The following is a 15,510-nucleotide window of genomic DNA, read 5'->3' on the forward strand; positions in this document are numbered from 1 at the left end:
CCAATATCTGCTATGCGATGCAAGATTCCAGGGGTCTTGGCATTAACCAGGGTTTCTGTTTCCTTTGGGGAAAACAAGGGGAAATTAGATGGAGAGAGTTGACAGAATTTACATCAAGAGGGGCTTGTCCTTCATCGGCATCCTAAGCACCATCCCCATGTTTCTCTTTAACAGCCTGCTCCAGCCGGCAAGCATGGCTATTGCCCACCAGTCCCCACATGGAGTCCTCCCCACTTCTTCCTTCTCCTTCCCAGCAGCACTTGCCAAAAACAGCTCCGCCCTTTACACTTCCAACATCCCCCTGCCACCTCTGGTCACTGTAGCAACCTCTGTAACTCAAGCACATTGCAAAAGACAGTGTCCCCTGTTACTTGCATCAGGCATCCTACCACAAAAGCTACTGGGCAGAGGGTCTTGTGTTTTGCTGATGGCTTACTATATGGTCTGAAGCTCAACATCAAAAAAAACGAAGATCATGGCCACTGGTCCCATCACCTCCTGGCAAATAGAAGGGGAAGAAATGGAGGCAGTGAGAGATTTTGCTTTCTTGGGCTCCATGATCACTGCAGATGGTGACAGCAGCCACAAAATTAAAAGACGCCTGCTTCTTGGGAGAAAAGCAATGACAAACCTAGACAGCATCTTAAAAAGCAGAGACATCACCTTGCCAACAAAGGTCCGTATAGTAAAAGCTATGGTTTTCCCAGTAGTGATGTATGGAAGTGAGAGCTGGACCATAAAGAAGGCTGATTGCCGAAGAATTGATGCTTTTGAATTATGGTGCTGGAAGAGACTCTTGAGAGTCCCATGGACTGCAAGAAGATCAAATGTATCCATTCTTCAGGAAATCAGCCCTGAGTGCTCACTAGAAGGACAGATCGTGAAGCTGAGACTCCAATACTTTGGCCACCTCATGAGAAGAGAAGACTCCATGGAAAAGCCCCTGATGTTGGGAAAGATGGATGGCACAAGGAGAAGGGGACGACAGAGGATGAGATGGTTGGATAGTGTTCTCGAAGCTACCAGCATGCATTTGACCAAACTGTGGGAGGCAGTGGAAGACAGGAGTGCCTGGCGTGCTCTGGTCCATGGGGTCACAAAGAGTTGGACACAGCTAAACGACTAAACAACAACACAATTATCAAACAAACCAGGCTGTTATCAGCCTTTTATTTCTTGAACCACACAGTCGCCAGAGAGCCATTGTCTGGCTGGCCTCATGAGGAAGCTTGCCAGGATTATTCCCAGCCCCTGCTAAACAATTTAGGATGAATATTGGAGTTTGCTCAAATTTCAACCCTTCACTGAATGTAGATACTACAGGGGGGGTCTTTCCCCCCCCCAACTCAACAATATAATCAAAATCATAAGAGTCTAAGATGTATTCTAGCGGCACTATTGACAAATACGTCATTAGGCGGACCTAATTCACTTGACCTAATTATGCTGTCAGTTCAGAAGCACACAAATAAATTCATTTAATGATTTTAATATTCCTCTAAAGAAAACTGGAGGGACTGAGTACAATGAAATCTACCCTTGTATTTGCTTTCTTCTCTTTATTTTTTTCCATAGTTGGCCTATAGGCTGAAGCTATAATTCGGTTAAACTCTCCTTTTCACTCTTTTCTGTAAGAGTAGATGCTTTTGTGTGAATTGTTTGTAGACTTTTCTTTTATGAGATGTACTGAATGGGGTATGAACAGTAGAATGACCGAGATAAGAGAGGTGAATGAAAGCTGTGTATAGTCTTTGGCCTCTGTTCAGAGAAGTATACACTGCAGTTTGATTCAGGAAAAAAAACATACTATTGTATCTAAGGACCAGTTCTTCCATCTAAGGGCAGCTCCACATACTACAAATGGCTTCGGAAAATACCAGTGTATCTTGCAGCAGACTATCTATCTATCTATCTATCTATGTATGTATGTATGTATTTATTATTTATTTATTTATTTATTTATTTATTTATTTATTTATTTAACTTATTTGTAACATGCCTGCTTAATAAATGTTTATCTTCTCAGAACAGCTAACATGGGTAACAATGTGGATATCACAGATGAGCATACATATATGTATTTGACACCAGAATGTACTAGTCTGAAAAACCAGGCCCCAGAATGTGATGTCTAATCATTGACATGGTTTCTGTAGGAAACACTGGAGTTTGGGGTTTCCTATTCCTATTGCAGTCGTGACTGGATGAGCTCTGAGCTGCCCCTGAGCCAAGACTAGGTTGCCTAACGGCAGGGGGCTTTTATTCACTGGAGTATTTTTCTATATAGCAGGGATAGGGATCTTTTGAATATTGTTGAACTACAAATCCCATCATCCCTGACCATGTTGGCTGGGCCTGAAGAGAGCTGCACGGGTTCTTCATTCTTGCTATTAAAGAATTAATTTTGTACGAGGAGTTCTATAGGTTTTTTTTAAATAATAATAATAATAATACAGACTACATTAAACTTGTATCACTGCTTAGAACAGAGTAGAAGAAGCATAATACCAGCTAACTTCTTTGTTTAAAATCTATTAGCACATGCTGATTAGTTTCTATTTTTTGAATTTCCCATTAGCCTTACTAAACAGATCTAATGCTTTCATTTTCTGCAGATCAAGGGAATCGGTCATTAACAATATTTTGTTCAGATGAGATGCTTGGCCCATTTTTAATTAAAATGTGAACATATGATCACAGCTTGATTTCTTTCACACTTCCATTTAAATGTGTGTGTGACTCTTCCAAATGAACACAGTTGTTCTTTTTCAGAGGTGTGTTTCTGCATAGTACGAGCAAAGGTCTCTTATGTCAAAGACAGCGAAAGAGTGTGTCTCTTCACACACACACATATGCAGGTGACTGTAGGAAAGGGAAGTGGGAAATGTCATGCTACATTTCTTCCATGTGGTAATGCAATGTCAAAAGAGAAGTGTTTCTACTAATAAAGAAATACATTTATGCACAGTACTATCAACGATAGTATATTTTTATCTGCAAAATATTAAACAGTTTATTTTTTATTTTTTAAAAAACGTGTGTAAACATGCATTATCATACTAAGCTCATGTGGTAAATTCATAATGTAAGTAGGCCCTGAACCCAGTTGTCCAAAGTACAGTGGTACCTCAGTTTTTGAACGTAACCCATTCCGGAAGACCATTCAAGTTCTGAAATGTTCAAAAACCAAAAACTTAATAGCCAACAGCTAGGCCTCAGGATCTTGCACTCAGTAGAAACCACACGGCATGTTTGACTTCCGAGGCGTGTTTGAAAACCGAAGCATTTACTTCCGGGTTTACGGCGTTCGAAAACCAAAATGTTTGTCAACCTAGCATGATGTAGTGTTGCATAGTCCATATTGCATTACTATAAGCTAACAGCAATGTCTGAAAGAGTAAAGATTCTTTAATTCAGTGGCTCCAGTGGAACAAAGTGCATCAATATAACCTAAACAAGAACACAGATTCAAAATTAATATTTGACCCTAAATGAATTAAACCTCAAATGCAAAAGCCTAAGCCCGTTTCTTTTTAGGTGTTGTTGTTTTTTTTGGGGGGGGGGATGTCCAGTTATAAGGATAGTCATGAAAATATTCTTCTCTACCACGTTCTTGCCTTCCAAACATAGATCACATATAAACTGTTTGTGTTATTTATATTTTTATGTTCCCCTTCCCCTCAGGGAATTCAGAATTGCATACAGTGTTCTTCCCCCTGTTCTTTTTATGTTCACAACAACAGTATGAGATAGGCTTGGTTGAGAGTTTGTTACAGATCCAAGCTTTAAGAATAATGCGTACTTGCACAGTTCCCCTATTTGGGTAAGATTCCCCCCTGCCCCCGTATTTGGACTGTAGCATGGAGGGAGATTTAACCTCATGGACCAAAAACCTCAACCTTTCTCAGCAGCCCCATTGGAGCTGCTATTAAAATAACATACTGTCTTGGTCTAGTTTGGAACTAAGCAAATATTCGCATGAATATAAACGGCAGAAGCAGACAGAACAATAGTGTACAGTGGTACCTCGGGTTACAGGCGCTTCAGGTTACAGACTCCACTAACCCAGAAATAGTACCTCGGGTTAAGAACTTTGCTTCAGGATGAGAACAGAAATCGGTGGTGGCGGCGCGGTGGCAGTGGGAGGCCCCATTAGCTAAAGTGGTACCTCAGGTTAAGAACAGTTTCAGGTTAAGAACAGACCTCCGGAACGAATTAAGTTCTTAACCCGAGGTACCACTGTATCAGTATACAGGGCTCACCAAAAACTCAGTAGGTCTACAAGAACACATTTGGTCATATACAAAATCGATAAAAAGCCTTTTCCATGCAAGAGCCTGAGTGTTCAATAGTGCTGTATTTTGCATCCACAGAAGAATGTGAATCATCAGCAAGTGCAGCCTACTGCAGAGTTCATGGTGGTTAATTATGGCAGCATGCAACACAGTATTTCCATTCTCAGGTTCACTGTCAATGTTTACATTTTAAAAAGAGAAAGCTCCTTATTCTGGAGTAATTTTAGAACTCCTTCTGACTGCTACCACGGTGTTTTTTTATTTATTAAACATTTATTTCAGGAGCAAAGATAATAGATCTACCTCTAACTGGACCAGTTGATTTTAAACATAGCAAGACACTTATCTTCTCAACCTCTCAAAGGGCGCAGGGTAACCTAAAACATGAGTGCCCACTGTATGCCTAAATGCCCGAGTCATTATAATCCACTGAGCCATGGCTTTGTAAAAGTGAGCATAGTTAAAAACAAAATCTAAGCTAAAGTTCAGGGAATAAGTCAGCATCAGTAATCCATCTCTAAGTGGGACTGACTTCCTAAATTAAGAAAAATTTTCATTAGGGTGACTTTTCAACTCTATTAAATTTGTCAGAATGGTTCGGAATGTCTTGATAATGAAATCTTGCACCTTTGACTTCAACATAGAACTTCCCATGTAGTGTTCCAAAGTGAATTTATGTTAGAAAAGCTGTGGTTGAAAATGCCGTTCTAAAGTCCTTTTTGTGAGCAACATGTTTGTCTTGTATGGATATATATTTTGCAAAATAAGAACTGTTGGGTTTTTTTTTATCAAATAATTGTCCCCAGCTAGAGTTAACTGACACCTGATCAAAGTGACAGTGGAATACACCTGGCTATAACCAACCCACCAAGGCTTTCCTTGAAAATGCTCCCCTCCATCCCAGAAAAACATTGGCAGGTCAGATGTGGCCCATACACCTAAATAATGCAAGTTCATGACAACAATACCTCAAGGACTGCCTCTCTCCCATATGAACCAACCTGGACCCCTGTGATCATCATCTGAGGCCCTTCTTCACGTGCCCCCTCCAAAAGAGGTCCGAATGGTGACAACACAAAACGAGCCTTTTCTGTAGTGGCCCCTCATTTGTGGATGCTCTCCCCAGGGATGCTCGCCTGGTGCCATCATTATGTATCTATGGGTGCCAAGCAAAAAGTTTCCTCTATAACCAAGCTATTGGCCTTTAACTATCTGTGGCCTTTTAGAAGTGGGTAGGATATGTATTTATTTTTCCTCTTTGTTTTAATGTATCTATAATAATAATAATAATAATTTATTATTTATACCCCGCCCATCTGGCTGGGTTTCCCCAGCCACTCTGGGCGGCTTCCAAAAGAATATTAAAATACTGTGATACATCAAACATTAAAAGCTTCCCTAAACAGGGCTGCCTTCAGATGTCTTCTAAAAGTCTGGTAGTAGTTGTTCTCTTTGACATCTGGTGGGAGGGCGTTCCACAGGGAGGGCGCCACTACCGAGAAGGCCCTCTGCCTGGTTCCCTGTAACTTGGCCTCTCGCAGTGAGGGAACCGCCAGAAGGCCCTCGGTGCTGGACCTCAGTGTCTGGGTAGAACGATGGAGGTGGAGACGCTCCTTCAGGTATACTGGACCGAGGCCGTTTAGGGCTTTAAAGGTCAGCATCAACACTTTGAATTGTGCTCGGAAACGATCTATGTGTGATTGTTTGTTTTGGGTTGTCTAGGGCAAGATAAAGTAGCTGACAAAACAAACAAACAAACAAATATGCACGCTCCACTGAGCTCAGTGGGCCTCATGCCCATTTTACTGTATGTAGGATTGTAGTGTAAGTGGCTTAAATTTGTGAGAAAAGTAGTCTAAGAAACTGGTCAGAAGATCAGGATCATTATTATTATTTCATAGAAACTGAACACAATGTACAATGATAAACATTAAAAAGAAGTGTAGAAACAAAAATCACTTTTGTTGGAGCAATTACTTAAGATAGTAATGCATGCTGGAGCATTCATAAGGTTGCTTCACCTTGAAAAATAGTCAGTCTGACTTGACCTACAAAGTTGACCCAGGCTGAATATGACCCCCAAGTTCTGCACTGATTTGCAGACAAGAACTGCTCTTCTAACTTACTTCTTTGCTCTTTTATCCTCTCACATACCATTATCCTTCCCAGGATCAGGGCCCACCCCAATTTCCTGCTCAGCAGGCTCTTCACATCGGCCACTTTTTGTTCTTCTATTGAGCAGTCTATTCTGTGACTTTTGGCCTTTCTATAAACTCCATAGTATGAACTCGTCACATACTCTGCTGATGGAGATAGAAGATGGACAGAATGGCTGGTTGTCCTTACTTTTATCTCTCGTACACGTTTTCAGCACTGGCAGTTTTGTCAGGCAGCTCACACTGTTGGTTTTAAGCGTCTTAGTGCTTCTCTGTCTTTGTATTTATAGGAAAAGTTCCCCCAGGATGGGACTTCTTCTTCCTCTCCTCCCCCCACCCTGCATCCCCCTGTGCTCCCCCCACTCTGCTCCAGAGGGTTCCCCATCCCTCCTGAACAATTCTGGGAAAGCACACAGGGGGCTTGGGGGATGGAGGAGAAAAAAGGGAAGCTCCATTTGGTAGAACAGATGTCTGTTGCACAAACAGGATGTCATCACTGGATACCAAACCCTCTCTTTTAAACTGATATTGCAAATGCCACGCAATATGCATTAGAAAAGGCAGTATATAAATGTTGTAACTAAAAAAGAAGAAGATGGAAAACAAGCTGATTATTTTGTATTCTAACAACAATTCAAATGTTTTAATGTTTCATGCATATCTCCACGAATATTTGTATTTTGCTTTCTTGGTCTGTTTCACTTCCTTGGCATAATTCACCCACTTCTATACAGCACCGAAGTAGACTAAACTACCTTATTTTCTAAACATCAGGTGTCATTTCTAAGTTGAGGGACATTTGTTGTTTCCACCTCACAAATGGACCTTATTTATTTATTTACATTCCCAGGGTGGTGTCCATGGTTCTCTCACTCCCCACTTTAGCCTCACAACTGTGTGAGTTAGGTTAGGCTGACAGTGGATGACTGGCCCAGGGCTTCATAGCTGAGTGAGGATTTGAACTCTGGACTCCTGAACCCTTCCACGAAATTCTTAACTACTACACTACACAATATTTCAATCTTTTTTCTTTCTTGGGATTGGAAAATACCCCAAGGCTCATCTATTTCAAACCCCTGCAATTCAAGAATATCAACTAAAGCATACGTGACCGATGGCTATCCAACCTCTTCTTAAAAACCTCCAAGGAAGGAGAGTCCACCGCCTTCTGAGGGAGTCCATTCTACTGCTGAACAACTCTTTCTGTCAGAAAGTTCTTCCTGATGTTTAGTCTGAATCTCATTTCTCATAACTTAAAGCCATTGGTTCAGGCCCTACCCTCTGAAGAAGGAGAAAACAAGCTTGTTCCATCCTCCATGTGACAGCCTTTTGAACATGGCTATTGTATCTTCTCTCAGTCCCCTCTTATCCAGGTGACACATACCCAACTCCCTCCACCATTCCTCGTAAGGCTTGGTTTTCCATCTTGGTAGCCCTCCTCTACACACATTCCAGCTTTTCAAATCCATCTTAAATTGTTGTACCCCATATTATATTAGTACAGCTGATTCTTCATGCCTAAGTGTTGAACCTTACATTTGTCCCTATTGAAATTCATTTTGTTAGTTTTGGCCCAGTTTTACTTACTTGTACTCAGTTTAGTTCCTCCTTTTATCTATGTCATCTTGTCACTCACACATTACCTATCATTGTTATTAAAATGCCTTTTCTCTCTCTTTTTTTTTAGAAATGATATTTATTGAGAATTCAAAATTACAGAGAAAAAAAGAAAAAAGAAAAAGAAAAAGAAAAAAGGAATTAAACAGTACAAGTCAATAAAAATAAAAAAGAGAACAAAACACACAACACATCAAAACCAAAAACAAGAGCAAACAAAAAATTAAATACAAATCCAATATTCCCAAATCTTTGTCCTTCGTTAACTTGTTTCATTGACCTCCCCGCACCTCCCTTTTTTGTATTCTAGTTATTAATTATCTCAGCAAATCCTTTCCATCTTTCACTATATTCTGTCATTAAATTGTCTTGATTTATTTTAACCTTATCTTACCATATAAAGCCCTAAAACTTAAAACTTATTTGTACATAACTCCTCATAGCATTTTTACTAAAGCCAAATATTTTCATTCCAACATTTCTTCCAACACTCATTAATTTTACAATAATTCTCTAAATGAATTCCTAAACCCTCTTCCAATCTTCATCCACCATCTCCTCCCCCTGGTCTCGGGCTCTGCCAGTCCCCTCCATCCACTCCATCCAGTCCATTAACCTGGTGATATTCTATCCGAGGCTCTTAACTCTTTTCCATGTTCCTTCTGCAGATCTTCTTCATATTTATACCTGCACTTTACTTTGTCTTCTGCTGATCTTGTTCTTAATTTCCTTCCTTTATTGCTGAGGAGTAGATCTCGGGGAAACTCCAACCTAACAATGTCTTTATCCCTTCTCAACAGGTCAGCCCATTCTCCATAGTCAGCACTAAAATCCAAAAGGTATTTGAAGGCATGTTTCAAAGTCCCTCCAAAGTTGAAGGCCCCCACAACTCCAGACTCCCCCTGGCCCAAAACCAGATCCCAGAAGCCAGAACATCCCTGCATAGGGGGATCTATCCAACTTCCCATCTCCAAACCAAACGAGACTCCATCTCTCCAAATCTGACTTTCTCCAGATTCAGTCATCAAAAACAACAGCTTATGTTCCTGCAAGGCCACGGCTCTTTCCACTTGTATTACTTGAGGTTCAACAACAACCTCCTCCTTTGTCTTCTGCACAACTTGCCCTGTCAAAGCGGATTTCTGGGTCGGTTCCTGAGTGGTTTCTATATAGGTATTCACTGTTTGTCCAAAATTATTAACAGCAACAGTTATCAAATCCATCTTCTCATGTAGCTGTTCCAGTAAAGCGCTTGTCTTGCAAAAAGCAATCATTAAGGCTTCTTCTGCGCACATTCTTGTTCAAGTTCAATGTCTGGTTCTCACAATCTTTAATCTCTGCAGCTGGAGAATTCCCCAGATCGACTCCAACAACAGTTTCAAAAGCTCCCTCTAGGGGAAAAACATTTTCTATTTGTATCCGTCCTTTTGAAAGCAGATCCAGCAACAAAATTACTTTCGTTTTTCAAATATTTTGTTCCTTTTAAATGCAAAAGGAAACATTGGAATCAATATGTTTCTCTTTTTTAACTATCTGTCAAGAAACATTTTATTCACAGTCAATGAACTTTCCCAAAACGTCTGTCTTCCTGGCACCCCGTTCCCAGGTTCAAGACGGTGAAAATTTATCTTTCTTTACTCTCTCTCCTGCAGGCTTAAACAATCTAAGATTTCCCCCCTCTTCTCCTGCTTCCAAGGGGGGTTTAGTAGTTTTAGCCGATGGAGATTTAGTCCTTTACAAAACTTTCCAGACTTTAGCTTGCAATGTCTTTGCTTCAATCTATTTACAAAAGCGGAAGGCGGACTTCCTGTTTAGAACCTTCCCGCTTCGGTGCCAAATTAAGATGTTTCATAGTCCAATTTTCCGTTCTACTCACGGGTAGTTGTTTAAAGTCCAATTGTCCACAGGAAAAAGTCAGCGCTCTCCGGCAACAGCAATCCGGCTTCACTCCGTGAAAAGAGCAGTCGATTCGAAGCACCGCGCCACTCACCCAACGTCGCTCTGGATCCCCGAAACCAGGTTTCCCTGCGAGTAGGGAGGTGTAAAAGGTGCCAGCTGAATCCCACATCCACAGGCTTCTCCCGCCTGTGGTTTTTGGTGGGTCTCCGTCTCGCCGTGGCGGTCCAGACCCTAATATCCACGAAGCGGATTCCTCCCAGTCAGAGGAAATCCGCCATTGCCGGAGGCGCTAACCCGGAAGTCCCTAAAATGCCTTTTCTCCACTGTTTTCTTTAAGGGCTGCAGAGTCTAAACTCTATCCATAACAGATTCACTCAATATGCACATTCATTGAGCTTTTAGTTTGCTCTCAGTGTGTAGCAGTTTATGGAATATTAATAATTCTGTCCCTCCCCCTTGTTCAACCCTTATATATTATGGCATCCCAAACAGGGCATCTTCAGAGGGGGGGGGGAGAGAAAGAATCTGTGATTCTTTCCAATGATAATGTATCGTTTATCTTCTTTTAATTCAAGCATTTAAGCACTAGACAACTCCACAAGGGTAACCATACAAGATTTTCAGACAATGTGTTTGAAAAGCTCCTTTCTTTATCTATTTTAGTCACTGGATGTCACACACAAAAAACTTGGGGGAAAAGAAACCTTTATCTTGGTGGCTTGATGCAGAGCTCAGTGATGCCAATTAAAAAGTATTACTTTACTTTGAAGAGCATAGACATTCTTATCTGGAAATGCCAGCATGCTGATAGCATTGTGAAGTCTACCTTTCCAGCTTCTCATACAATTTGTCACTAATCTCCCATCTGATATGCTGATTCTTGGTCCTGCTTCATGGAAGACATTCCTCTATCCGAAGGCATCCTCTTTTCAAGTGTTGTCCAGTCCAAACCTTGCTTAATGACTAAGAATTCTAGGGAGGGAGAGCAGCAGCCTCCTCAGAGTTGCCCCATCAATAGCTAGCACATAGAAAGCAAACTGAGAAGGCACAGAGTCTTCTCCACAATGCATTTCTGTGTATTGGATTTATACCTAACTTACAGTAATTCTTTCTAAATCTGCATCCGCATATATAAAGCGCTTTCAGGGTTGGTTGCTGTTGTTGTTTTTCAATCAAACGGCATATAAATTCTATGAATTTTTTAAAAAATCACATAGTTATAGAATTGGAAGGGACCGTGAGAGTTATCTAGTCCAATTCCCTTTCAATGCAGGAATCTCAACTAAAGCAGCCCTGTGGCCTGTTCTGTCCTCTGGCTTAGGGATGCATTCCCTGTTCTGGTGTGGTGTGTTTGTGGCCACCCTAAGTAATGGTTCTGAGGGTCCCATTTATTTATTTATGAAATATAACCATACGGTAATACAGCTCTTTACCATTTGTGATTCCACTAGGCCAAAAGCAGCCCATCAGCCATACACAGTGCTCCACCAGGGCCTTAGTAAACCTGTTTGCTGCCTGCCGGGAACTACACCTAGAAGACCACCATACAAGGCTTAGTGGGTTTTGCTCACTATGATAGGCTGCAAACTGAAGTGAGTTGGGCCTGCGTGATCAAGTGACTGCTGTGAACAGCCAAGCCTGCTTCTTCACCCAGCAGAGAAATACACATTCCTGAAAGAGGGTTCCCCTATTATCTGGAGATCTTTGATCTTTAACCAACTTTCATTACAGTACCCAAGTAACACATACATGCAGGCTGGAAGCACTGGTGGAGGAAGAGGATTGCGAGAGGAGCGCACCACCCCTGGCAATGCGATCCCAGTGGGGTGCCATCACAGCTGCCCCCCTGCCCGCACTGGGTGCAACGCCCCTGCAGGCGGCATGCACCACCCCTAGGATGTGTACCACACCCTTGCGGGTGGTACACCCTACCCCCAGGACATGCGCCAGCCCCACCCCCGCCTGCTCTCCACCCCCCTGGTGCCGGAGCATGAAGCTCCACCGCTGGCTGGAACTAGACTTCCATCCTTTGGAAATAGATAAAATGGTATTCTTCTTAGAGAGCTCTGTGCAACTGATCACATGCCAAGTCAAATGATAGGTTGGGCACCAGCACCTAGTCTACCATGGTTGGAGTTCTTGGGAGGTATTACAGCCATAGCTGACATTGGGTCTCTAGCACACACTTTAAAAAAACAAACATACAAACAAACTCCCCCAGCACTGATGCAAGAACTGGGTCTACATGGCTGGACTCACGAACGCCGTCACAACTTTTAATTTCCCTGCAATGCCCTTCCCCATTGAACAGACTGGAAGCAAAGCACATTTAGTGTTTAGTACTGCACATTAGTTATAGGGCTTGGAATATCTTTCCTGCATTCATTGAAGCACAGACATCATTGTTATTATTTATTAATTTTATATCCCACTCTTCACCCAAAGTTCACAGGTGGCTTTACAACATAAAAACACAAAATACATAGCATCGTAGCAGAAGACATGTGCCAAACCAATTCTTTTTCCCATTTTGATCAATTCTCTACCTATATAAATGTATTAAAACTTAACTGAAGACGGTATAGATTTTTAAGTTGAGTCTAGGCAGAGAAACAAAGCGGAGGTACTAAAGCAACTTACTGATTCAGCAATGGGGCCAAATAGAGGAGGGGATGCCATCATGAAAAGCAAATCCCAGGGAGTTAGCTTTTTAAAATAAAATAAAAAAATCTGACACCTGATCACCTCAAACACTAAGCACAGGTGTGAGAATTCTCTTGTGTTTGACAGTTGGTTGAACACAGCCTGTGATAATTAACTCCAAATTAGTTTCTCTGGCTCTGCTCACGTTATAGTTTGCTCTTGCATTTTGCAGCTGGCACAACAATGTTATACAATAGATAGTTAATTTTCTCTCTCTTCAGAAAAATGTGGCTTGGATTATTTTCTTTGGGTCACTTGACTCTGCCCTCTCCCATTTTAGGGCTGCAGTCAAATAAGGGGAAGGGATGGCAATTGGGTCCTCTGTGGATGAATACAAAACAACAACAACAACAACCCACAAGTATTCGGGTTTGAGTTAGAATGAGATAGCACTGTGATGGGATGCTGTCCATTATAATGCACTCTGATGTGGTACAATAATGAGTGGGAACTGTAGTGCATGAGCACTCTTACAAATTTATGCCAAACCTAACAATTCCCAGTGTGGTTTTTGATTATGGCTATGATGATTAGGGTGGAAAATTAATTTGGTTCTCATTTAAAAATGAACGTACAGTGGTACCTCAGGTTACAAACACCTTGGGTTACAAACACTTTGGTTTACAGACGCTTCAGGTTACAGACGCTTCAGGTTACAGACTCCGCTAACCCAGAAGTAGTACCTCAGGTAAAGAACTTTACCTCAGGATGAGAACAGAAATTGTGCGGCGGCGGCACAGCAGCAGCAGCGGGAGGCCCCATTACCTAAAGTGGTGCTTCAGGTTAAGAACAGTTTCAGGTTAAGAACGGACCTCCGGAATGAATTAAATTTGTAACCAGAGGTACCACTGTAGTTACGGTAATTTACACTTCCTGAAACAATACAGGAACCGGAAAGCAGCCATCTTTCAAAATACAAACTTCTCTGAATTTTGCAGTGCAGTTCTCCAACCTAGGAATGTATAACTGCACACACTAGGGCAAAGGTTAGACAAATGGATAGAGGAGAGGCTACTAGCCATGATGGCTGTGTTCTGCCTCCACAGTTGGGAGCAGTAATGCTCCCGAATACCAGTTGCAGGAAACCACAGGAGGGGAGAGGGCTCTTGTGTTCAAATTCTACTTGCAGGTGGGCCACTTGGAGAAGTGGATGCTGGACTAGATGGACCATTGGCCTGATCCAGCAGGCTCTTCTTATACTCTTAAGTAATATGTGTTTTAAAAATGCACATATTAGTGAAAATAACATACGAAAATATATTAGGAGATATTGCTTGCAAAATGTGTATATTAGGCACAACTGGACTCAATAATGTGCTTGTTTGGGGAATGTCAAAGTAAAAGGCTATTGAATTTGCCTGAAGACAATAGTTCACAAACTGATGTGGGACCGTGAAGAACTGAACTAGGGTAGGAAAAACGTGAAGCTGAAATTCACAGATTGGCTCATAGTGATGCACCAAAGTTATGGCAATCATTTTGTGCTGTTTTCGTTATTTAACTGGTCAGATTGTAAGCAATGCCAGATGACTAATAACTCTCTAATATTGTGAAAATTACATAGGTCACATACTTCATATTGTAAATAGTTCATTATCTCAGATCAGGAGTATTCTTCACCTGAGGAAACGCAACGTAATTAGACTTCTTGTTGTGGATTTATTCCTTCCTCAGGAGAATCTGATGCTGAGCAGAGAAGAATTCAGGCTACTGGTGTTGATAGATTATTAGTCAGTTTTGGTATGCCTAATCTGTTGTGTCTAGTACAGTGATGAATGATACACCAAGATGAAAATCTATCTGGATTGTGCTCAGTTTGCTGTAGACAACATCAACTATGATTCATGTCCAAATATTAAAAGTAACGTTACATCATTGTTACGGCTTTAATGCTCAGAACAATATCCTGTTAATAACTGGTTTGTGTGGTTCTTTTCTTTCCCCCTTCTTTTCAGAATCTTTATCCTAGAGGATGGCAGCCTGAAGATATATAATGTTACCAAATCAGATGCAGGTGTATACACATGCATAGCAATGAATCAATTTGGAGTTGCTAGGAACTCAGGGAACCTGATTGTGAAAGGTACTTTATTGTCTTCATCTGCGCTTTATGCATATTGAAAATGCACATGCATATTTGATTAACCATGCTGAGATGTCAGAGAATATAATAGTACTGTCAGAGGCACGGTTTGAACCAAATCTCCTGTCTGGAACAGGGCTGCTGAGATGCCTTTGGCAAACCGGAGGGTGCCTGGCCAAACTGCAGGCGGTGCCAGTGCTTTGATATCATTCTTAGATGGTGATACTGACAACAAATACACAATCAGTTCTCAGGCTCCAGTCTGGATATTGGTGCATTTCAAATAGGTTGCTTCTCTTCCAAACATGTGATAAAGTATAAAGAGATATTACAGTAAAATACAACTCAGATTCAGAATTTAAACACCCAGCCCTACGTAGGTGTTTGTAATGGGGTATAAATAAAGACACAAGGAGAGAAGGGTGTGAATGAGTGCACTAGCTCTGTCCTCATCCCAGTTCCCAGTGTCCTTCCATACTCCCAAGATATAGTTCTGCAGTGGGGAAGCCTCTTGAACTCATTGAGGCTTTTGTGCAGTGCAAAACCCTGGGGGGGGGGGAATCTGAGTTCTATAATATGTGGGATCCTCCATGGTGAGTTCAGGACTGTTCCCTTATCCATACGGTCACACTTTGACATGCAGAGGGCATGAAGGAACTGGTATGAGGAGCACACACAATCCACCCTCACATATTTAAAGTTGGCTGAATAGAGCATATGTCTCTCATGTAACTGCATAGAGTCATACCTTGGAAGT

At 41.5% G+C, this 15,510-nt stretch overlaps 1 protein-coding gene across 8 annotated transcripts in view; it reads left to right on the forward strand.

Moving 5' to 3' along the window:
* LOC308581529 (contactin-6-like) overlaps positions 1-15,510 on the forward strand; it is a 210,434-nt gene that overhangs the window by 164,151 nt on the left and 30,773 nt on the right. For all 8 annotated transcript variants that reach the window (XR_014005104.1, XM_081184028.1, XM_081184033.1 and 5 more), the window contains one exon: positions 14,626-14,753. Coding sequence is in view for 7 of the 8 variants with exons in the window: in XM_081184028.1 (XP_081040154.1) it covers positions 14,626-14,753 (128 nt within the window). In the remaining variant the exon portion in view is untranslated. The remainder of the gene's footprint in view (positions 1-14,625; positions 14,754-15,510) is intronic.

This window comes from Podarcis bocagei, assembly GCF_964188305.1.
Source record: "Podarcis bocagei genome assembly, chromosome: 2".
In the NCBI taxonomy this organism is placed as follows: domain Eukaryota; kingdom Metazoa; phylum Chordata; class Lepidosauria; order Squamata; family Lacertidae; genus Podarcis; species Podarcis bocagei.